Raw genomic sequence first — 24,090 nt, 5'->3', positions numbered from 1 at the left:
TTTATTTTTTGATAGCAGGGACAGAAGGAATTTCACTGCACATTGTACTCTGTGTGTGATTGTGTGTGTATCTTTCTATCTATCGTTGAGGAAACATCCAGAAATGTTCTGAACGCAACAAAATACTAAGAAAATAAGAAAATACAGGCAGACGACAGGGTCTCTGCAGACACAGACACTGTCACATGCTTCTATTTGGTCATAAGTGATGATTGTTAAGGTTATTTTTGTGGATTTTCCATTATTATTATTATTATGTTGAGGAAAATATTGCATAGTATACCTTAAGGAATTCAACAGCAAAGAAATTAGCAGGGACCACATTAAGTCTCTAGGACTGTACAGTAGACACAACACTGACATACCACACAGACAACACAAGGAAATGGATGCCATTGTCAAATGCAGCCAAGTGAAGTGTTGGGGGGAGTAAATTATCAACACAACTAACATTGTTGCCCAGCAGGTGGGTGAAAACAGGATAAGCAGCTGCAACTGTGTTAATGTTAAGAATGAAGTCATTTTTAGTTTCTAAAGTCATTTGTCAGTGTCTACATCTTCCAGATTGAGCATGCTTTGTGATTCAGTGCTCTGCCAGAGCTAAGGCCATGCTTCATTTCAGCTTAGTGTGGCTCGGTTTTGGTGATAAATTTGTAATTAATTCATGAATGTGTCATTGTAAGACTTTAAGGGCAGTAAGTCTCTGTTTCCATATCAAGCTTGGAGGCTTGGAGGTCTCTCAAAAAGGGAAGAAGTGAAACCAGCCTTGGAAGTAAGACTGTCATATCTCCATAGTTGTGTAGTCTCAGAATGAAAAATGGTACCCTGGTAAAACTGAAATCACCCCAGACTAAACTTTTGCTTATACATTTTAGCTCCTCTTACTGTGAGAAACAAATTAATAGATAATACATAAATAACGTACATACATTACTTAGTGTTAATTCTAATTAAGTACTTAGAGTTAATGATATAACATGGCACATTTCCACATTAAAATGTCTAAAATTGACTGGACCTTGTATGTTCTGCTGAGTTGAGTTGTAAAATGCATAATTTTATTCAAGGTAACGGCGCTTTTCATTTGTTCACCTATCACCACATCATGAGACAGTCAGTGACTGAGGACGGGAGTAGGTGAGCGAAACTAAATATAACGTGAATAAAACTTTAAAATATTTCCCCATCTGTGAACATTTCTGCCCTAGTCATGTCAGATATTCACCAGCGATGGTGGTTGTTTAACAATGCAGACAACAACTCCCATGATCCCCCTCTACTTAGGTCTTTTGTTTTATTAGGGAGACCCCCTTAGTGGCAGAAGCTACATTTTGTGTGTTTATATAAATAATTTACAAGGATTAGTCTCATTAAGGGACTGCTAGTTTTTGAGGAGGTTTTTCCAAAACAACCTCCCTCCATTTTTGTTTCCATGTTCCAACACACCTGTTTTAAATTGTTGGGTTGTTATCATGCTTCTACAGAGTTTGATGGCGAGTTGATGATATGATTAATGAAAACAATATCTATATGGTGAACATAAACATTGCGCATGGTTGTTGTTAGTGCATAGAGCTGTCAAGCTAGCATATCTGTATTGAGAAATTTTGGCTGCACCTTGTCTGCCATTTTTGCCATACAGGTAGGCCACAAACACCAGAATGTTTTCTTTTCTTTCAAGATCGTATTGGCGTTGAAAGGCAAATATTTTCTAGAATGTATAACACTGATAGACACCAATAGTTCTTTTTGACTGGACAAGATTAGACAGTAAGTGTTTAAAATGTTAAAAGTTAAAATGCTTTGTAATAGTCAGGTAAAGCATTTTAATCATTGCAAATGTGATCAGTGTATTAATTTTATTTGACCTATAAGTTAGTGAAATGTGCATTTGTTGTAAAAATGATTAGTTGCTGTAGTATTGACAGTCACATAACGTACACTAAGTGTGCTCCAGTGGATAGCATGCTTTTGCTCATGTGATCATAATAACTTTATTTGGGTGCTTGCATGTGTGTTTCAGGTGCTGGGCAGTGCTGGAAATTGTCCCCCAGACGTCGTTACCAGAGAGGCAGATGGCAGCTGAGATGACAGCTCAGCCTGACTCCAGCAGTCCGTCTGCTCCTCATTCCTCCATCTCCCCTCTGCTGTACTCCAACATCTCACTAGAAGAGTAAGTCTTTACCCTGAATGCTCTCCTGTGCCTTTCATTCTAACCAAAAGTCGCTCGGTCACATACATACTACTGTGGCCTAACAGTTGCTATTGCTTAAACACATTCTCTGTCGGTAAGGTCAGGCTTTTTGTAGTCTGCCATGGAGTGGACATTTTTTATAGTTGGTTCATTAATGTTTATGTTACAGACGCAATATGAACCAAAATTTGCCGCTTCTAAGCAGCAGCTTGTCTTAGATGAGCCCAAAACATGTGATTCCAGTGCGTTTAACTCTAGCTAAGCATGATTGACCTGTCTGTGAGATAGATTAATAGAATAGTTCATTAATTATGATGGGAAATTGCAAAATTTCCCTAATTTCAACTTCTTCCATTAGAGCATCGGACCAGTTATCATAACTGCTTTCCATATCTCCTTGTTTGCCTAAGTCAGTTTGAATTACATTTTTACTTACTCAAAAGAGTCCCTCTACAATTTTTGACTGAAGGTCAAGATTTTACTGAAAATGTTTCAGTGCAGTTATTTAGTGCAGATGTTCAAAGGGCTTTGTAATTATCATTTATGTAATTATGAACCAAATAAAGGAGTAAATGCTCCAGAGCTCGCTCCGTGGTTGATGAGAACAAGCCGTTCCTTGACCTTGGGTTGTGCTATAAAGCTTTTTCCTTTATAGAAAATCTTCAGAACATCCTCAGAACTCATTGAGCGACCTCTGCCATTAGCGCTGAAACATTAAAACTATTTAACTGCCGGATTGAAATTATAATTGACAGTTTATTTTTGACCTTGTAAAAACCATTTTACAGACAAACTTAACTCAAGGTCCACTCACTTGCTTGTTGTGGAGTTGTCAACCATAATGCATGGTCATCACCCAGTATATGACTTCACCATGTCAGTGGCTAACTTAACTATGTGTATTACATAGCAATGTACAGAAGTTATTGGGATTATACTTGGTTTTCCTTGTTTTGATATCACCATTGGCCACTGAAAAATCCATACACAGTCCACCGCCATTTAACAGATAATTCTTGACCTTGAAACCTGTAGTCAAGTAAAAGATCTTGACTCGAAGGCTACCTACTCATTTGTTTTGGAGTTTAAGATTGTTATGAAGGATCCAGAAGCAGACCCAATTTTAGTGTATGTATGTGACTATCCATTCTGTAGTTATGGATAGTGATGTGTTTAACGTCCACACCTAAAAACACAGAACGGCAGCTTATTAAAGCAACTATTCCAAACTGTCCTCTGTTATCTGAGGTGGACTGACATACCGCCAAATAACATTGATATTGACACCACTTAATTCCTGAAATAATTTGGCAAGCACTGAGCCCTTTTTCCACCATTACACCATCCACCTCCATTCTGTGCTCATAAAACAGCACTAGATCGTCCTTTCTGAGACTAAGTTAGCTTTTTGTCATCAAAATTGTACAGTATGCTATTCCGCTGACGCCCAAAAGTGATTGTGATGATACATCCTCAGAGAATTGTGTGAATGTGCACAATTAACAGCTCTTGTACTGAATATGTAATTATTTCAAAGCATCTTTGAATTGTAATAGCTTCCTGGCTCAGACCTCCCCTTTCCATTAAATCCTCCTTCATTCCACTGATTTGCAGAACAACCATTTTTCATTCTGATTTCTTGGCATGAATTTTTATTTCTGTGTTATTCTTTCCCCCCTACCGATCACCACTCATTGTTCATCTCTTTAAAAAGCAGAGTTCCTGTGACCCACATGGCTAAGACAACCTCAGTGACAGGTGCTCTCCTCTCCCTGCTTGGCAGAGATGTGGCTTCAATAGACCAACATTGCCCCCTGGTGGATTTTTATAAATTGTTTGTTAAAAGCATCTGTTAGGAGGACATTGCTGTTACACAGCTTCAAATCCCAATCCACTAACCTTGTTTCCCTCATCCGCTGCGTTTCTAGAGAAGCTGTGTGCATTTAAAGCCGTGTTAGGTAATAGCAAAGTTAAAAGTGCCTCGTGTGTTCTGGGATCAGAAACAACAGTTAGCTCTTAGACACTTTGCAGTTTTCTAAACACTTGGGATCCTTGGTGAGTGTTACTCCAGATATAAAAGATATAAAAATTATCTAAATGATCTTTGATAAGCTATGTTGGGCTGTTGTCAAGACTGTTCAGAATCCTTGTTTATCAAAGTATGTGTAGATCTGGTACTACATGTATGAACAGAACATTTCAAAGCTGAAAACCCAAGATAGTCACTGTACTGGATAAAATTCAGTGAAAATAAGCTGTTTTATTGTACACTTTCACAAGTGGCTTGTGAATGTATAATTATCATTTTAGTATAATTCAAAAATTAAGAATTTGTTTTAGTTAGTTAATAATTAAATTTTTGATTGTGAGGATTTTAGGCATTATAGAAAATACACCTAAAATCAATGAAATTTATTATTCAGAAATGTAACAGTTCATAGGGAACCACAGGTGCTCAGTGATACAATACTGGAGAAACAAAACAAATAGTAACCTAAATGGTTTAATTTCACTCTGAAAAAATAAATGTCCTTGTTTTCTAAGTGACGTGGAAGTAACAGTTGACAGTCCATTAGACTTACACTTAGGCTGACTTATGTGACAGTAGAGTTGCGGTTTGTAAATATTTATATTCATTCCTTTAATAACACATTAGCTCCAGGCATGGCGTTATGGGTGGACCCATCCTAAGTGACTAGGACAACTTATATTTTATGAGCTTGTATTTCTAATTATTAAAATTAACATTTAAAGTAATAGAAAAGACAGTGTTTATTAGGGTGTTATCATGTGTCAAATCTGGACCAATAAACAGGCCATTTTATACCCGCCCAGACACACACACACCATGGTACAGAAGTTGTTCAGTAGCAGATGATGGCCAAAAAGCTAGCCTGAAAAATCTATCTGATATTGTAGGCTACCGCTAACCCTAGGTATTGTTTGGGCACAGCAGGTATCAATTTATAAACACATTTAAAACGGCTTCACCAGAATCACTTCAGTTTCCAGCTGTGAAGAATGCAGATGCAGTCACAGTTCAAGTAGACCTTTTTCCGTTTGTTTCTGAGACAAGCTGATGAAGTGACAGTGCAGTGCGTCACTATCTCTCTCATTAAAATTCAGTCTAACTGAACTTTCTAACAGTCAATATCTCTCTCCCCCTGCAATCAACCTAAAACAAATAATAATCCACCTAGGTCATCAAAACAAGATGGTATTTCTTTGAGTGAAACTATAAATGTCAGCATTCATAATGAACATGGATGTATTGGTTTCCACTGTTTACAGCCAAAAATTATCATGAAGCATCACACGCTCATGTGAGATCTGTGACCTTGTCCTTGTTCATTAGGATGGGTGAGGACAATTGCATGGTTTAATTCAGGGCATTCACACTGATACACGTGTCATTTGTGGCGACCTGGCAGCAAGCGCAGTCTGAGGTGTGATGCCTCAGGACAGCCGCCTGCCATCAAAGTACAGCAACAGGTGGTAGACTTCCTAGCCTGTTTTCTGTGCATATTTCGATAAACTGCTGAGATCAACTGCTCCTGCTTTGATCATCTTAATTGACTATTTGCTAACTTTTAACCAGTGTTAGTTTAACTGTCCTCTGCATTGATGATCAACTGATGAAGATACTACTTTGCTGTAGGCTTTAGACTCAGATCATTGTTTGCATTATTACAAAGCCCTAGTTGCATATGTGTATTTAGGACCTTTTTTTTTTCATTCTTTTCTTGTTTTCTTTCAAATCATCAATAGTCATCCGGAGACAGGGTTTTTAACAAACTCAATTTGTTAATAGTTAACAAGCAAGCTGCAGCTAATAAAGTCTGTCAGCAGCAGTTTCAGGCTTTTGTCAACTTCTGCCTGAAATAAAGGACTCAATATTTCGAAATATTACTAAGCTTAACTAAAGGAGGCGGGTTTTAGTGAAGTTTCAGTTGCTAACTGCTCCACCAGTGTGATATATCCAGTCTCTTCATCATCGCAGCTGCTCTGTTACCACATAAACCCACACAATGTGTCCTCTGAAAACTCTTTAGTTATCAAGTTTTTTATATAACCTGCTGATGACTGCCTTCTTTGTCCCATCTGTCAGTTCTCAGTTTCCTCACACTCAAGGTGGACTGCAAAAGGCAGTGACTGTGCACGTTTTGACATACACGTGCTATCACAAAGTTGGAATACTAACACTCACTGCTCTTATGGACTTTTTCCTCCAGTTTTTCCGGTCCAATTTTCAATTCATTTCCAATTTGTATCTGAAAGCAGAACACTAGCTATCATTTCTGAAGCTTTTCTCCTCTCACAGCATTTCATCAAAGCCAGCGACAAAAGCTCTTCCCTGACTGTATTAAGCTTATTAGCTTTGGCGATTTGAAACACCAAAAATCAGGCACACAGGGCTGTGTCTTTGCCGTTGCCTTTCCTTTTAATTAGTCTCTCTGATCCTCCTGCTGTGACTCAGCATGTCACAACTCAGAGTTTAAAAAAAAACACTATGGCAACAGAGGAGGGAGTGAAAGATGTTGCTGGAATGTTTCTGATTCAACTCCCATCTATATAGGATCATGAAGCCATTTCTCATTTTATGCTATATGAAATACAATAACATTCACTTTCCACCATTGCTTTACACACCTATATACACACTCACTCAGAGGGAAGTGTTGTGTTTTACAGAGTTCAGTAAACAATAGTAGATGTAATTTTTTTCACATTTTGAGTATGTGTACAGATGTTGATTCGTTATCTTTTGATCGACTGCTACCTAGAAATGTAAAAGAAAATAGTTTTTAACATTAACTTGCCATTTGAAGCCCAGTTAAATATATATGTTCTTGGCCCTTCAACATTACTTTACAACACTAGAATTTTATTGAAATTGAAAGAATTACATTCATTTATGTAATGTATGTAATGTAGTCATGTTTTTTGCTTATTTCAACATTTATATTCAACTTAATGGTCCACCTCCTCTGCAAACTGCTTCATGGCTTGCCCACCTAGTTTCTCTCTCTGTGTTTCTGCCTGTGAATATCTAACAACTTCCATGTCAGTTCATGGCAAGTGGATCTGGAGATTAACCATTACCATGGGCGAAAAGTCAATGTACACTATATAGACAAAAGTACAGGGACACCTGACCTCCACACTTTAATGACAGTGCATTCTAAATACATCGACTGCTTTTGAGTTATAACAGCTTCCACTCATCTGGAAAGGCTTTCCACAAGATTTTGGAGTGTTTCTGTGGGAATTTTTGCACATTCATGCCGTAGAGGATTTGTGAGGTCACACACTGATGTTGGACCAAAAGGCCTGGCTTGCAATCTACGTTCCGTTTTATCCCATGTGGGGGATGTGAGGTTGAAGTCAGGGCTCTTCCAGCCATGTTTTTATGGACTTTGCTTTGTGCACTGGGGGACAGTCATGCTGGAACAGAAAAGGGCCTTCACCAAACTGTTGACACAAAGTTGGAAGCATAGCATTGTCCAAAATGTCTTGGTTTGCTGAAACATTAAGATTTCAAGTAAGGGGCCGAGCCCAACCCCTGAAGAATAGCCCCATAAATAGGTGTGTCTGGATACTCTGCTTCTTCATTTTTATTAGGCTCTCACAAGTCCCTCAGCTGTATTGGTTCATGATACCACTTTTAGCTCTAAAATTGCTTTTCCATGTGTTTGAAGCATATTGAACAATTACATGTGTTGCATAGTATATATTTCCTTATTTTGAAACCAAACCCAGTCTGGCATGTCATTTTTGTGACCTGCAAGAGCTTGCAAAGAGAGAACTGACGAAAAAAGAGGCCAAACAGAGTGAGATGGAGGTGGGGTCAAATAAACTGAAGGTCCTTAAAACAGAAAAACAAGAGCAGAAAGGCCTGAGTGAATAAAGGTAATGATGGTTGAGGAGGAGTCCCATATTCACTCTGATTGAAAGGCCTGTGTGCTGGTCGACTAATTGTTTAAACGGTCCTATCCTCACTAGTTGACACCAGAAATGCTATTGGTTCACTTACATTATAGATAGGAACTTTCACTCAAGGGATAGGTGTTGCTGGACTATGCAGCCATGCTCTGCTGCATTGTTGTCTTGTTGAAATTATGGTACTATGGATATTTATGGACAATAGTTTTGATTTCTTACATGTAACATGATGAATAACATTAACAGTGAGCAGTAACTACTCTTAAGTTTAAACTAGTCATTAGGAAACAAGTCATTAGGAAGGGTTTGTTGCAGACATTCACATCCCCTCATGGTGAATTCTTAGTTTTCAGCAGCAACTGTATTTTTTCCCATCATTCTCAGTTGGGCTTTGTTTTGTAACCTACGATGGTGAACTATTTCTGCAAAACTTCAGTGTGCTAGCAGATAGTGGAGATCTCAGTAAATATTTCATCTCATTTAATATTTGGGACAATATCTTCCCGCACTGTAGTGTTCTTGTATCTCCCTGGGCGATACCTCTGCAGGTTGGGAGACAGCCAGAGACAACTAAACTCTTATTTCAGTGTCTCTTAATGAAGATTAACTAATGTAGAGGAAAGACCTTTATAAATGATACTTACTGTTGTAAGTGTAAACGAACAGACAGAAGAATTTGCTATGAAACCAAACTTAAGCTTTGTGGTGTTATTGTTGAGCCCACAGGAAGTGTCAGTACAAATTAATGGCTAGCAAAAGTTTAGTCTGTGCTATTTTCTGTGGCTACTACTTGAAGGTACACTTGAACATAATCTATACAAAATAATCTGAACCACATCCATGTCAAAGTGTAATTTGCATATTATCTTTGGTTGTACACTCTAATAGGGCTATCCACGTATATTTACATCCAGAAGTGATGGTTGCATGGCAACTAGGCAATCCCTGTGAGTGTTGCAGCAATTACGCTCTGTCATGAGTGTTGGAGCTGTGTTTCAGTGGACAAATCTGGAGTTTAATGTGGAAGTGCTGAAAAAGTCACCGGGGGAAAAATGCTGTATGGTTGAGGAGAAAAGGAGGGTTTGGGAAACAAACAGAACAACTCTTTGTCAAGCCTCTGGGAAGACAAACATGATCTGTCTGCAAAGAGGTGAATTCTGTGTTCAAGGATGTAATGTTAAGTCCAACCACAAATCCTACATGTTCATGAGCTGTCCCCATGTTTGCTGGCTCCCTAAACTGGCACTCCCTATATGATCAGAATATACTCCTCAGGTATATGGATGACATTTTCATTGTGTCAATATACACTAATAAACACTGAAAATAAGTAAGTAAGTCACATTTCACATTATAAAAAGCAATTTTTCATGTTATTACTGCAGATTTCTCCATTATTCCAAGGTACTACGTGATTCTGTTTTTAAAAGAAACTTTCCTTGTTAGCTTGTTCAAGATTATTTAAGAATAATTTAATTGTCATTGAACAAGAAAAGATTGTACAATGAAATTTAAGTTACCATTCGCACCCATTGCAGAGCCGTGGGCTGTGAGCAAACCATTCCAGTTTGGGATGTTTTCGGTTGGGATGCTTTCAGTTGCTCTTCTGGAAAAGTTATCAAGAACTTGGCACAGGAATTTAGCCCTCTGAAGTTTCTTCAAGAAGTACAGTGGTTTATCAGGATGGAGATGTGTGTTGTTGTAACAGAGTTCTCTGTGCTGTTAATCCCCAGGAACCTAAAATTGTTCACCTGCTCCACATCATCTCCACTGACATAGATAGGGATGTGTGTGACTTTGCTTCCTTTTTTTTCTGAAGGCAACTAACAGCTTCTCGTCTTTGTTGATCTTCAGCAGCAGGTTGTTGCAAATTTGCAGGTTTCCTCCTCATATGAATTGTTATTTGTAACAAAGTGCTCTCCGTGTCGGGGATATCACTCATTGCTGTACAGTGTGAACAGGAGGGATCTGAGCACACAGCCCTGGGGGGCTCTGGTGTTAAACACTACAGTCGATCTGTAGTGTGACTGCCAATCTGAAGTGCCTGGGGTCTGTTTGTGAGGGAGTCCAATATCAAATGGCAGCATGTGGTGCACAAGTTCAGAGCATTATGTTTTCTAATCAGCTTGATTGGAAATGGTCACTTGTTTTATCGCAAAGATTCTTTTTATTTCACAAAACCAAGGTGTCTTTCTAAAAGCCCCCCTATTACCATCAGGTAAACTTATATGCTTATCTTCTGTATTTGTTTTTTCTTTAGGTCTGAGAAGGCAGGAGAGATTGCAACTATTCCGTTGACTAAGGTAAGACTCTACAGTAGGGTCATTGAATGCAGGGGAGGGAGCTCTGTGTAGGCACTATGTAGATAAATATTCATTTATGAAGTGCCTTTATGTTGGGCGCCCATCTCACGTTTATGCAGACATTGTAGAAAAAATAGACTTGAAACATTAATGACAATCCAGGCTGTGGTTACACCCGTGAGACTGAGTGAGACACAGTTAAAAATGCAAGTCTGCATTGAGTGAGACTGATTGCAGACAGCTGCTTACATTAAAATGAGAGCAAATCTGTTCCTTACGAGTAAAAAAAACCATTATTTTCCCAATCCGTATCATATCCATAATGTTAAGTACTCTTATGCAGAGCAACATTTTGGTGAGCAGGCATATGGAGAACATCTGTGGAAAAAACATGACAAACTTGAATAAGTTTCTGAAGTGCTCAAAGTTGAAATAAACAACAAACACCTACCTATTGGTAAACATTTTAACCTTCATAAACTTTGTCATTCACACCTGGACATCACATGAATATCTCCTGACAGTGATAGTGAAGCCTCTTGCATGTGCAGAGAAACTGTTATTATAGACCAGATAGTAGTCCCATTGCTTTCTGAATACCCTATCACTTGGATGGAATTGAATATTCATAAAGAGACAGTGGTGTTTGACTCATAAATGTTCAGAAAGAGACTGGTAATCCTAAGCTTCATGAGCTGTGTGTTGGTCTCAGTTTAATATTCCATGTGCCTCATTGGAGTGATGTTGATGTCAGGCACGTGGTTCAGTCTTTGGACTCCTGTATGACTCATTCACGTAGAAAATGCCATCAAAATGCTTTTATATCATTAAAGACTTCAACGGTTAAATTAAGTCCCTTATCTCACCTTTTTACAACCTTGATTGCAAAAATATTTGGATGCTTTTAAAACATTAATAAAACACAATGTGATAATTTGATAATACTTTTTTGATATGTGCTCAATCAAAAACAATACAAAAACAATATGCAGTATATAAAGTTTTAACTTGTCACCATTACTGAATACAATATGTGCTTATTGTGAAGTCCTCTAAATGCCTTGTTCTCAAGCGAGGGTGGTTCACCACTTTGTGAAACACAGATTGTATAAGGATATAACTACATGAGCAAATGATTGGATTCTGTTTTTATTTATGCTTTATGCAGTGTCCCAGCTCTTTTAGAATCAGGAATTTGTTTGTGATACGCACTCCGCTCAGCTGTGATGAAGTGTCTTGTTAGGTGCAATCAAAGTCGACTCGAGACTCCGAGTTTGGATTTTTCTCTCTCTCACTCTCTCTCTCTCTTCATCTGGTATGCTTAGTGGAGGACATTCAAATCACACAATCTCCTGCTGTCAGTATGTTGTGAACATATTAAGTCTATCTGCAGTATAATGATCGACAAAAGGGCTTTTAGTTTTGCTATGGCTGTATGGAGCATTTGTTTTCTTCTTGAACCTTTCATAGATCGTACTTCAGGACTGTTTCAAAACAAAAATTAAATTGCTGATATGAGTGAGCCTGTTGGAGTCAGTATTCTTGCAATCACAGTAATTGTACAGTATATTTTGTATGTGTGTTAAGTCAGCCTGTGTTTGGATCAGACAGATTCAATTCAGTTACAGGGGAAACCATGCTTGTACCCTGCTAACAACATCCCGGGGCCCTAATAGAAACATGCAGCAATTAGCTGTAGTGGCTGGCTGGGCCTGGTTGACCATTTAATTGGTGGTCAGAAATGGTACAACAGAGCTAGCCTGGCTGACCCTCTTCTAAAGGAATATTCTTCAGCAGGATAAAACTGGCCCAGGCAAAATTTCTACATAAAGATCAGCCTCAACTCAAAAAAAAAAAAAATATATATATATATAATATAGATTCACCCTCTGGCCCTTGTAAAGTTAGTGATGAGGACACAGTCAACCTGTATTGGTCTTAAAATTAAATATTATGCAGGTTTTCATTCCAAACAACGTGGTGGTTTGACTGATGAGCACGACTTCAAAAAAGGAGCTAGTCGGTGAAGAGTGTGACGCAATAAACTACATGTGCATTGTTGATCAGAGCAGGACCCCCAGCTAATGACATATAGTGTCATAATACCTCTTTTTTTGAATGCATTTTGACACACACACAGTAGTTGTAAATTGTTAAAGATTCCCTTTCTGAGTTTGATTACTAATTTAAATTAGCTTGATTAAGTACAAAAACATGCCTCCCTTCTTCCTTGTTGTGTCCTCATTTTCAACATCCACGTATATCCACCACCCTCCCCACCAATCCATGTAGATTATCAATGAACATTACAGGGCGTACTCCTGGGTGGCTGAGCTGATCCAGGTCTTTATAGCCATCAGTGTCACTGTGTCCTTCCTGGTGATGGGGTCTGCCATGAAACACACAAGTAAGTTCTCAGTTATTTACTCTGTTACCATTAATGTACATTTGATATTGCTTCCACAGAGACAATAGATGTAAGACAAAACAGTTTTATTAAGTATTAATGATTGTAATACAGGTCTATAGAATCAATATGATGCTACAACCAGAAGACTGTTAGCGTAGGTTAGCATAAAGACTGGAGGCGAAAGGAAACAGCCAGCCTTTTTTCTTGGACAGGCGTCTCTGTTGGGCAAACTCATGGTTACAACAAAGGAGATCACTGCACCCAACCACAGAAAGAGTAACTTGTTTTTACACTTTAGTTTCATATTAAACATCAAGATATAACATGTTAACTAGTGAGCGATGCTGGTATGCTGATTGTTTGTTTCAATGTGGAGGTTTTGACCTTTGGTAGCAATAAAACTGCTCTATGAGTGGATCCCTGGTATGTTCTTCTCATGCGTAAGGTTAGAAGACACAGAGGAGAAGAAGACTGCAATCAAGTGAATGTGGATGTAAGCAAAGCAGGGTTTGAAATACTTAAAATGATGTTTCATGAATGTTTTATGAGCAAAGAAATGCATTCTAGACATTTGGTAAACCTCAGACACACACATTGAGTGTTTGTGAGTAACATGAACTGAATGTTTACACCACCTTGTGTTTCTTTTTGGAACAACAGATTTGCAAACCAACTGGAATTCGTCATGTGCATGTATTAAAAACACAATGAAAAGTGATGTGAGACATTAGTGACTGTTCTTCAGTGAAAATGTCTTTATAAATCAAACTACGTCTGAATACTTCAAGTGCTTTTTCTAAGACATTATAATCTGCTCATATCTGTATTTTTCTCATCATAATGTCTATACTGTGACTTGTTGATCTGTTCCATAAACAGAATATCTACTTCCTGTCAGTGCTTATCAAGGAAAAAGTAGAGGTTAACTATACTGCTGGGTCTCTGGTGGGAGGGGAGTTTTATCTTAACCGACAAAAACACATCAAATTTCATTTTAATTGAATTTAATTTGTACAGTACAGTATAGTGTACAAAAAATAAACACAGTCTGCTTACAACTACGGTCTACAACAGACTGGACTACAGAAACAACCCAAAAAACAGCCCCAGATACGATCACAGAAACGGCCCCAGAAACAGCCCCAGGAATTCCCACAGAGATGGCCCCAGAAACGGACCCAGAGATGGCCCCAAAGGCGAGGATCTACTTGCTGATACCCTGCAGGCTTGTGTGGACGGAAGACTGTTCTGCTGCAGAATGGCTTGCAGAACAAAGTCAACCAGTTGGATCGGCAGCTTCGTAAGAGGGACACTGAAATCCTGGATCTTAGGAGACAGAACAACAGGCTCATCAAGGCCTCAAAGAAGCTGTCACAGAGCGAAGCTGAATTTCTTGTGTGACAAAGCTTGGCAAGCTAAATACAATGCTCTGCAGGAGAATTTCAGCAAGAAACAACAGGTTTGGGGAACCAGACTTAAACAGCTGGAGGGACAAACGAAGAAACTATCTGAAAGAGACGAAAGCTGGAAGATGACCAAAGTCCAAGGCAGAGAAGAAAAACCTAGAGGAAGTCTGTTTGAAAATAAAGAAGTGGAGGAGGTCCTGGCTCACAAGAAGTGGGAGAAGTCTCCATTGAAAAATCTGGAGACAAAGAAAAGGAAAAGAAACTCAGAGAAACACTTTTGTCAAAAGCGACTAGCGACAAATCTAGCAACTTTTTCTTTGGAGACTGACGTGAAAGCAAGTATCGCTCTCAACAACAAGAGCCTGGGAGAAATAGAACAAATAGCCAAGATCCTTGGCTACTCTCCTCCGGAGACAGACAAGATTGTCTGGCAATGGCGTGTCATCCATCTTAGTAAGTGGAATGAAACAAAAAGCACAGTGGGCTTCTGGAGTGAGATTTAGAAGTTCAGCTGATATCAACCCGTTTCAGGAACTTGCCATGGCTGCTGTGTCTGTGTTGTCCTTGCTACACTTGAATGCTGAAGTCGAGAGATTATTCAGCCAGATGAGTGTGGGAAAAAAGCAAACTTAGAAGTCAAATGTCCTTGCAGACCCTTAACTCCATCCTGTATGTCCAACACGGTCTGAAGTTGTCTGGTGAGGCTTGCTATGAGCACAAGCTGCCTGAAAATGTTTTGCAGCTTTTTGCCACACCAGCTGCTTACTCATTTAAGTCAGCTTCTTCAGGTGCTGAACCTGCCATGGAAAGCCTTGACCAAAATGAAGATGACCTGCTCTCTCTGTGAACCAGCACAGCTTGTGTGTGTGTGGAAAAAAAACCCCAAAAAATCAAACAATAAACCTGAATTGGGGCCAGACTAGTTACCATCATTTTTTCACATTGTCATTGACAGTTTTTTCTGTTGTCTCTTTTTGGTCCATTTAGATTGTTAATGTTGTCAAGTAAAAATCATCTATACAAAAAAATTTTATAGTTATGGCAAGAAAATATTCATGTTTTACTATGACTTGTTGTAGGCTCCTAAGTGGAGCATAAGATTAGAAACTAAAGAAAACAAAACACAAAAAGACTTGGGTTGGACGAGAAAGTTACATATTTACTGTGTTTTGGGTTGTCTCTCCCACATCGTTATTCTTCTCTCCTACAGCGTCAAGTACAATAACCATACTATTATGCAAATTAGGCAGTGACATCATTTAGCGACTTTTAGGACAGCAATTAACTACTTTTGAGTTGGCAACACTGTGCGGAAGCACTGAAGTAATCCTTTAAGCATGTATGAAGTGTTGTGTGTTGACTGACTGGTTGCGTTTCTCCCAGTTGATGGCCTGGTGAGCTCTGCGTGGAGCGGCCGACTGGAGTGGCTTTCTAAAGCCTGGGAGCAAAATGTGGCAAACAAACAGCACACCTGCTCAGGGAGAAGGTGAGCACTCACACTCACGGCTGCGTTATACCTCACCTCGACAAGAAAGAGCCTTAGAAAGTGTCACCTGAAATAATTTATAGTGTCTGAAAGTGACAGGAAATATGAGGGCATGCGCACCCTCTCACGTATCTCATGGCATGATTGTAAGTTTGGTGTGCCAGATACACCAACATCAGCTGCAGATCCATAAAAGTAAAGACAGTGGAAAGTTCACAACAGCAGCTAACTGTTTAATCTGTCTTATGATAAGCATCAGTTTTCATACAGGCTTATGTTCGTACCGCTGCCACAGTCACAGACAGTAACACTCCAACACAGTTGTTCTGCTACACTTGCAGATAAATTATGTGATATGCGGCTGAAGGAACAAACCATCAGCTGTCATATAAAAGGAAATTCATGTGTCTTGTGGTTCATTTGGAAATGGTTCAGCAGATCACCTCAGCCAGCTCCTGTGACATGACTGCAACATAACCGTTTGGGGTCGCTGCGAAGTTACATCCGCAGATTTTTGTTTTTTTGTTTGTTGTTTTGCCGTTCGTGGGCTGAGATTGTGCCTGACAACAGCACAGAAAGGATTCCAACAGAGGCAGACCTTTTTGTTAAATCATTTTTGTTTGCTCAGGAAGTGTATACCATTTCATACAATTGATGCAGCTTGTAATGGGTCATCTTTTGTTGTAAAGAATCCGTAGCTTAAGTGCTCAAGGTCTTCTTCTGGTGTTTTATACCGAACAGCTTCAGCTTCTTCCAACTTCCAACATCAGTTCTTACTTCAGAGACAGGATGTGTATGTGGAAGCCTGTTGTCTCCACCAGGTTTTTTCTTATAACCCAAAGGTTGTTTGTTTTTTTCTCTCTCCTAGTCAGTTTGCCATGTTGTGAAACTACACTTGTACATGTTGTTGCTGATGCTTTCCTAAGACACCTGGCAAGTAAAAGCTTGTTAAACGGTCCAAAGAAGCCTGTGGATCAAAATCCCAGGGTTTGACATAAGAAGTACTTCAGTACCTCTGAAAACATTTCTAACTACCAGTAGTCACTGTGCAAATCATGTCACGATGCAGACAAAGTTATAACTTGTTTGAAAAATGTTACTGTCTTGTTATAATTTTAGTTTAAAGCAAACATAAAATCTGTTTCACGGTGTTGAGGAAGTTTCCTTCAGGCACAAGACGTTCACTGCTCTGACACCGTATTTCCCCAAAAGCCACTCAGTCTGTTGTCTGTCACAGTCTGTCCTTGTCTCTGTCCACAGCTGGGGTTGTGGCCGTCCTGGTGTAAACTTGCAGTGTGTTTTCTGGCTTGGTGTGTCACGTATAATTCACTTTTGCTCGATTTTGACTTGATTTCATGCTCCTCTTTCTTCCAGCATGGCTAAAGGATTCGCGTCATTGCTCGGATTTGGTGTCATCTTTATCGTGTCAGTGTGTGATCCCAGGGTGAATGACACACACACACACACGCACACACACACACATGCACCAGTGGTGAAGACTGAAGACAATTCCGACTCATGGTGATGATGTGCTCGCTCAGTGTGTTCTCTCTCTCTCTCTCTGTAGGGTTTTGTGGTCATGCTGGACAAAGTTGTGTCGTTCTCCCTCAACACCGAGGTAGGACTGTTTATCTTCGTCATGCTGAGAGAATCCAGAGAAGACAGGTTCCAGTGAGTACCTGTTCTTTACCTTTTAGAGGCAGAACAATATTTAATGAATGATGTTGAAAGTGAAGCAGATGTTCAGTGTGTTCAGTTGCCATGTTTCTGTGGTTTGCTGGAAATATTTTGAGCCTTGGGACACTACGTTAAGCTTCACCTCTATTTCAGCCATAATGTGAAAGGTTTAACTATTATTTTAGCATTACAGAATTATTTAAATCTATTTTGCTGCTATTCTAGAAAACCAGTCTATTTTTCTCTTCACATTTCTCCAAGGGTACTCCAATTAGGGTTTATGGGGCCAATTTCTGACTGCTGGATGCAGTATCAAAATGTTGTTTCTTCACTTTATTATTATCATCTATAGTTGTTATTAGTGTCAAATTAAAAAGGCAATTAAAATGTTAAGGAAACAAAGTCTTGGTTTAACCATCGGACCGAGGGTTAGATATAGACCATGAGAACATTTCCGAATTTCCATATTTTTCGTAGGTCTTGTGCTAACTAGCCAACCGGTGATAGCAGCTGTAGTAAACAGCATGATGAAACCCATGGCACTGTGGTCAGTGCACGGCTCGCTTTCTTGCTTGCTTAGTGATAATCTGTTTGCCCCGAACACATTTTTCCAGGGTCGATGCAACACTGTTCAGGCCCTGCAGTCTTATGGCGTTTTAGTGGTGACTTCCATGTTCATCTGATCATCTCTTCATCTGCATCGACTCAAACCACTGATCAAATTATTTCTAATAAATATTGGCCCAGTAACGATCGGTGGCCAACCAATTGGAGCACTCTTTCTTTTCACTTTGGCAAAATTTTAACACTTAATCTTACTTGTTGGTAAATTATTCATAATTTCCTAGGAAGTTTTCTGAAAAGAACAAATGACATTTTTATTAACTGCTTTGACTTATTTTCAACAAAGCGTTACTGTGTTGTTCACTTTAGAGAATTTTAGTTGGAGCACACATCAGCTGAACCCACAGATATGTTAGAGTTGACCACAGGCAAATATGTATATATAACAAAGTTACTAGTCTAAAAACTGAATATTTATGTGTGTTTCTATGGAGGTTTTATTTAAAAGAAATTCCTGTTTTCTCTTTGACTCTCTTCACTATGAGCATGTACACAAGCTTTACGTAAAAGCTGCCGTACGGTTTTCCTCCGTTGCATCAATATGAAATACAGTGGTATGAAAAAGTTTGGGCACCCCTGATCATTTTCAGGATTTTCCTTTATAAATCATTGGTTGTTCGGATCAGCAATTTCAGTTAAATATATCATATAGCAGACAAACACAGTGATATTTCAGAAGTGAAATGAAGTTTATAGGATTAACAGAAAGTGTGCAACAATTACTTAAACAACATTAGGCAGGTGCATAAATTTGGGCACCCTTGTTGTTTTATTGATTTGAGTACCTTTAGCACTAATTATTGGAACACAAAGTTTGTTTGGTAAGCTCATTGACCCTTGACCTACATACACAGGTGAATCCGATCATGAGAAAGGGTATTTCAGGTGGCCAGTAGCAAGTTGTTCTCCCTTTTGCATCTTCTCTGAGGAGTGGCAACATGGGAGCCTCAAAACAACTCTCAAATGACCTGAAAACAAAGATTGTCCAACATCATGGTTTAGGGGAAGGATACAAAAAGCTGGCTCAGAGATTTAAGCTGTCAGTTTCCACTGTGAGGAACATAGTGAGGAAATGGAAGACCACAGGCACAGTCCTAGTTAAGGCCCGGAGTGGCAGGCCAAGAAAAATCTCTGATAAGCAGAGGCGAGGAATGGTGAGAACGGTCAAACTCAACCCACAGACCAGCTCCAAAGACCTACAACATGATCTTGCTGCAGACGGTGTCACTGTGCATCGTTCAACTATTCAGCGCACTTTGCACAAGGAGATGCTGTATGGGAGAGTAATGCGGCGGAAGCCTTTTCTACGCACATGCCACAAACAGAGTCGCTTGAGGTATGCTAAAGCACATTTGGACAAGCCAGCTTCCTTTTGGAATAAGGTGCTGTGGACTGATGAATGTAAAATTGAGTTATTTGGACATAACAAGGGGCGGTATGCATGGCGGAAGAAGAACACAGCATTCCAAGACAAACACTTGCTACCCACAGTAAAATTTGGTGGTGGTTCCATCATGCTGTGGGGCTGTGTGGCCAGTGCAGGTACTGGCAATCTTGTAAAAGTTGAAGGTCGCATGGATTCCAGTCAGTATCAGCAGATTCTTGCCAACAATGTTCAAGAATCAGTGACAAAGTTGAAGTTGCGCCGGGGCTGGATACTTCAACAAGACAACGACCCCAAACACTGCTCAAACTCTACAAAGGCATTCATGCAGAGGAACAACTACAACGTTCTGGAATGGCCATCTCAGTCCCCAGACCTGAACATTATTGAAAATCTGTGGTGTGATTTAAAGCGGGCTGTCCATGCTCGGAAACCATCAAACCTGACTGAACTGGAGATTTTTTGTAAAGAAGAATGGTCAAAAATACCTTCAACCAGACTCCAGACCCTCATTGGAAGCTATAGGAAGCGTTTAGAGGCTGTTATTTCTGCAAAAGAAGGATCTACGAAATATTGATGTCATTTTTCTGTTGGGGTGCCCAAATTTATGCACCTGCCTAATGTTGTTTAAGTAATTGTTGCACACTTTCTGTTAATCCTATAAACTTCATTTCACTTCTGAAATATCACTGTGTTTGTCTGCTATATGATATATTTAACTGAAATTGCTGATCCGAACAACCAATGATTTATAAAGGAAAATCCTGAAAATGATCAGGGGTGCCCAAACTTTTTCATACCACTGTATCAGTATGCATCATTTTTATACAGAATGTGCACAAATTCAGTTCAAGATATTTAATGTGTTCGGAAACACTGAAGTTTCAAGTTCTGTGAGTTTTGATGTTTAACAACACTCAGACCTGACATGTTCTGTCTTGTCCTTTCAGACACCTTGCAGTCCCTCTGCCAGTGGGCGACTGTGTCTTCAGCCTCAGTTGGCTGCTTCCCACCTACTTCCTGTTTGCGGTAACCTACGACATCCTGCAGACACTGGCAGACGTGGCTCATTACCTGCCTTTGTACAGCCACAGTCAGGAACTACACAACCACAGTCTGACTGGGAGTTTACCAGTGGCCAATCTTTCCATCCTGCTCTGAAGCTCAAGCATCCTGATAAACCTGAGACGGACCAGGAGCTGCCAAAAACGCAAGCTTAGCAAGTGCTTTTATACAGTATTTACACACATTTTAATGATGAACTTAGTGGCCATGTTTGGGTCTTTTCATTGTCTCTACAGCTATACTGGCCTCCCCTGTGCATGCGAACTCTGTAACTGTTCAGTACAACTGAAACTCAGTTTTTCATTTAAATTCCCTTAAACTGGAAACATTCTTGTATTTTTCCCTTAGACATGAACCATGCTAAGACCAAAACCAGAAACACTGACCTGTAGAATGTTAACAGGAAACTACAGTTTATTTCATCGTAGCTTCAGCCATCAAAGTAAAGTAGTCGATGAAGTTATGTTCTTTTCATTGACAGGCGTGAAGACAGGTAAGAGCAGACAGATTTAATGCTATTTAATAAAACTTTACAGTAGGTTGAATCACTATCAATGCGCTATGCAAATATCTCTATAAAAATATCTATTTGAGTGAAAATATCTATTAAAATGTTTATTTATGCTCCGTTATCATGAAATAGTCAGTTTAACAACTGCTGAAGGTAACCCTTTCAATGAAGACCACATCTGTTGTGTGTTATGCGAGCGTAATGAATTATAGTGCATTCATAATGTTTTATGACTGCACTCGTAAACACACATGCTTTCTAATGCATCGTAAAACATCAGAGATGTGACTTATAATAAATCCTAAGTTCAAGAGCCTTCTGGATGCTCTTGACTTAAACATAGAGGAGGAGTTTTAAACACATCAGGACTACCTCAACAATTAACTGCATTAAGGACTCATAGTGTGCTTATTAATGCTTATGCTGCAGCTTAAATTCTTTTAAATATACGAAAAGGCATTTCATTTTACTTACCACCAGGGATGCTCCTAACGACTAATTTCCCTGACAGAAGTTTAAACGTAGCCTCTGAGAACCCACGGTGTCACAAACTCTTAGATGAGGAAAAGATTTGCTCTCAACAGCCAATGTAACATGTATAATGTTGCAGATGTTGGAGACAGGGTGTAATTTTTCCCAAAACAACTTCAGAAATGTGTATATTTCTGTTTATATACCCCATCATTTTCCTACAAAGAAAAATGGGTTAGACAAGTCAACTGGCTGCATAGACAAGTTATAGCAGTTGAGTCCAGTTGATTGTTGGGCTGTGTATAAGTATTCATTCAGTATTCAAGTATGATAAGCCCCATCAGTCAACCTCTAGGTCAGAACTGGTCAAGTCCATATACAAGACACTTGAACTTAGAATTCATTAGAAGTTATTATTATTATTATAAATCGTTGCGTCATAAAGCATTATGTACTTGCACTTATTATAATACAGTGCATTATGGAAAGTCTTCATAGAAACTGTTACCCTGTCTTCTGTAGATATATATACGTATATATATATATATACGTATATATACGTATATATATATACACATGATGCCTCTTTGGTTTCATCTGCTGTGTACCACAAAGTGTCCACATGAGGGAGGGTCATGCTCTAGTGCTTTAACATGAAATAAATACAGATTTATGAGTCACTGGTGTGAGTCCACAGGTAGTTCAGCACGCACACACACAAAGAAAAAAACTCAAACCTCTTATCAAAATATATTTTATTCTGGACTTTTGTTTCACTGATCTGACTTAAATGACAACAGATCGAATGTGATGCGAGCGGCAGAAAAAAAACAGAACAAAACAAAACAAAAAAAAAGCAGAGACCTCAAGGGAGAGATGCTGCTGTGCTGACATGATGCTCTGTTGTGGCGGAACAGATAAAAGGCTGACTCAGTGACTTCGGCCATGTTTTACCCCAGACACACTGTGTGGCACAGACCCAACGATGTCATGAACACCCGAGATCTTCCAATTACGGTTGGCTCAAGTGCTTCAAACATAAGGAACGGAAAAAACAAGTAGCACACAGGAGTCCTAAGTGTAAGCACATGAAATCTCTAGAAGTCCATTAGTAGAAATCTCCAGGTAATTACAGGTGATACAGGAGAACATAAAGTTGACATTTCAAAGAAGCACAGCTCCACTGGACGCAGATGTACTGTTTATAGTCTAATTAAACCTCTCAAACATAAATTCACAAACTAGAACTGATAGGTAAAATTTAAAATGGTTAATTTTGTTTTTTGGCCAAGTTATTTTGATTGTGGGTGATTTAGTTAGCCTTTTCGCTGGGTTTATGGTCTAATATTACTAAGAGTTCTTAGTACAGTTCTTTGGCTCCTGACACTGCGGTTTAACTTTGAATATATTTGTGTCTCAATTGTCAGTGCATGAGGGAACCACTAAGATATTTGTATGTTTACATTTTATTTTATAAAGAACACTCCTCTACTTTCTTATTGAGCAGTGATCCTACTGGTGATCAGACTGGAGGTCGAGGAGCCAATCAGAAATCCCCTACTGCAGTTACCCAGTTGGCTGAAGGGGAAGTTAACATGGTGCCCGGGGAAAGAAGCACGCAGCGAAGGAGACAACAATAACAGTAACAGAATCATTTTTGTCTTTTTTTTCTAATATAATGATTCTTTAGGCGATGAAGGTTACACCATAAAAAAATTTGTGTGCAAAAATCTTTTTCAGTGCTCAGAATGTCCCATCATACACTGACAATTTAAACACGACTCCATGTTTGAGAAATATCTGCTTCCAGAGCAATTTTCTCTGCAAAACTTCTGTACGCCAAACTATAGCGATGAAGAACGCAGTAATCGGCCCCTTGAGTGTTCACTTGATTGAAAAATTACAGTCTTATTCAATTTAAAGACTTTTTATATATATATATATATATATATATATATGTCCTATGTGTAAGCCAAGATGAGTTTTCTGGGACAAAGCTTCCCAAAAAAGATCCAAGCAAAAGAAAAAGTAAAACACTTCTTTATTAAAACATAGACAAATTTAGTGGTAATTTGCTCCTGGGAAAACTCTTCCCAGCCAAGGTGCCTTCAGAATGACAGCTCAACTCTCAGTAAGCCTTACATTACAGGGTCAACCTTTACTATCTGCAATAGCGTCAAAATAACAAAAGAAAATCTTTTGAATTTAACATGTAAATTCACACTGCCAATAAAATCATCAATTCACATTTTTTTTCAAATCTACAAAGAAATTACAAAAATGTAACTTTAAATTTGTCTTTAAAAGAGTATAAAATGCCTCATCGGTAAGGAACCTCAGAATAAAACGTGGGCAGCATTTTGGTGCTGACAGGGCAGATGAATTCAATTTGAAGGTACAGCTTGACAAATTCTGTTTTACTGTTTTTGAATTGACTGAGACTGTCATGTTGTGGGTGGAAGACTTTGACCTGTAGCCACTTCACATCTTTTTATGTCCTTTCACCCTTCAACGAGTTATGAACAGCATTATTCCCCCCACATTCAGTCAAGTACCCAGTATTACAAAATGACAAAAAAAATAGACCAAGTACAGATATTGCTTTAACAGTTCTGC

General features: G+C 39.0%; 1 protein-coding gene across 4 annotated transcripts in view; it reads left to right on the top strand.

Moving 5' to 3' along the window:
* si:ch211-51h4.2 overlaps positions 1-23,344 on the top strand; it is a 66,584-nt gene extending 43,240 nt beyond the window's left edge. For 2 of the 4 annotated variants that reach the window (XM_046390543.1, XM_046390544.1), the window contains exons 12-18: positions 2,024-2,173; positions 10,398-10,440; positions 12,733-12,847; positions 15,640-15,742; positions 17,117-17,186; positions 17,310-17,413; positions 20,378-21,122. In XM_046390543.1, the coding sequence (XP_046246499.1) occupies positions 2,024-2,173; positions 10,398-10,440; positions 12,733-12,847; positions 15,640-15,742; positions 17,117-17,186; positions 17,310-17,413; positions 20,378-20,588 (796 nt within the window). In that variant the 3' untranslated portion in view covers positions 20,589-21,122. Of the gene's footprint in view, positions 1-2,023; positions 2,174-10,397; positions 10,441-12,732; positions 12,848-15,639; positions 15,743-16,610; positions 16,676-17,116; positions 17,187-17,309; positions 17,414-20,377; positions 21,123-22,981 lie in introns of those variants that run through there. The other 2 variants (XR_006843497.1, XR_006843498.1) reach the window with 2 other exon arrangements.
* The last annotated feature ends 746 nt before the right edge of the window (positions 23,345-24,090 follow it).

Source organism: Scatophagus argus, chromosome 6, assembly GCF_020382885.2.
Source record: "Scatophagus argus isolate fScaArg1 chromosome 6, fScaArg1.pri, whole genome shotgun sequence".
Lineage (NCBI taxonomy): Eukaryota > Metazoa > Chordata > Actinopteri > Scatophagidae > Scatophagus > Scatophagus argus.
The sequence above is the reverse complement of the archived record's forward strand: the minus strand, read 5'-3'. Positions and strand labels throughout refer to the sequence as shown.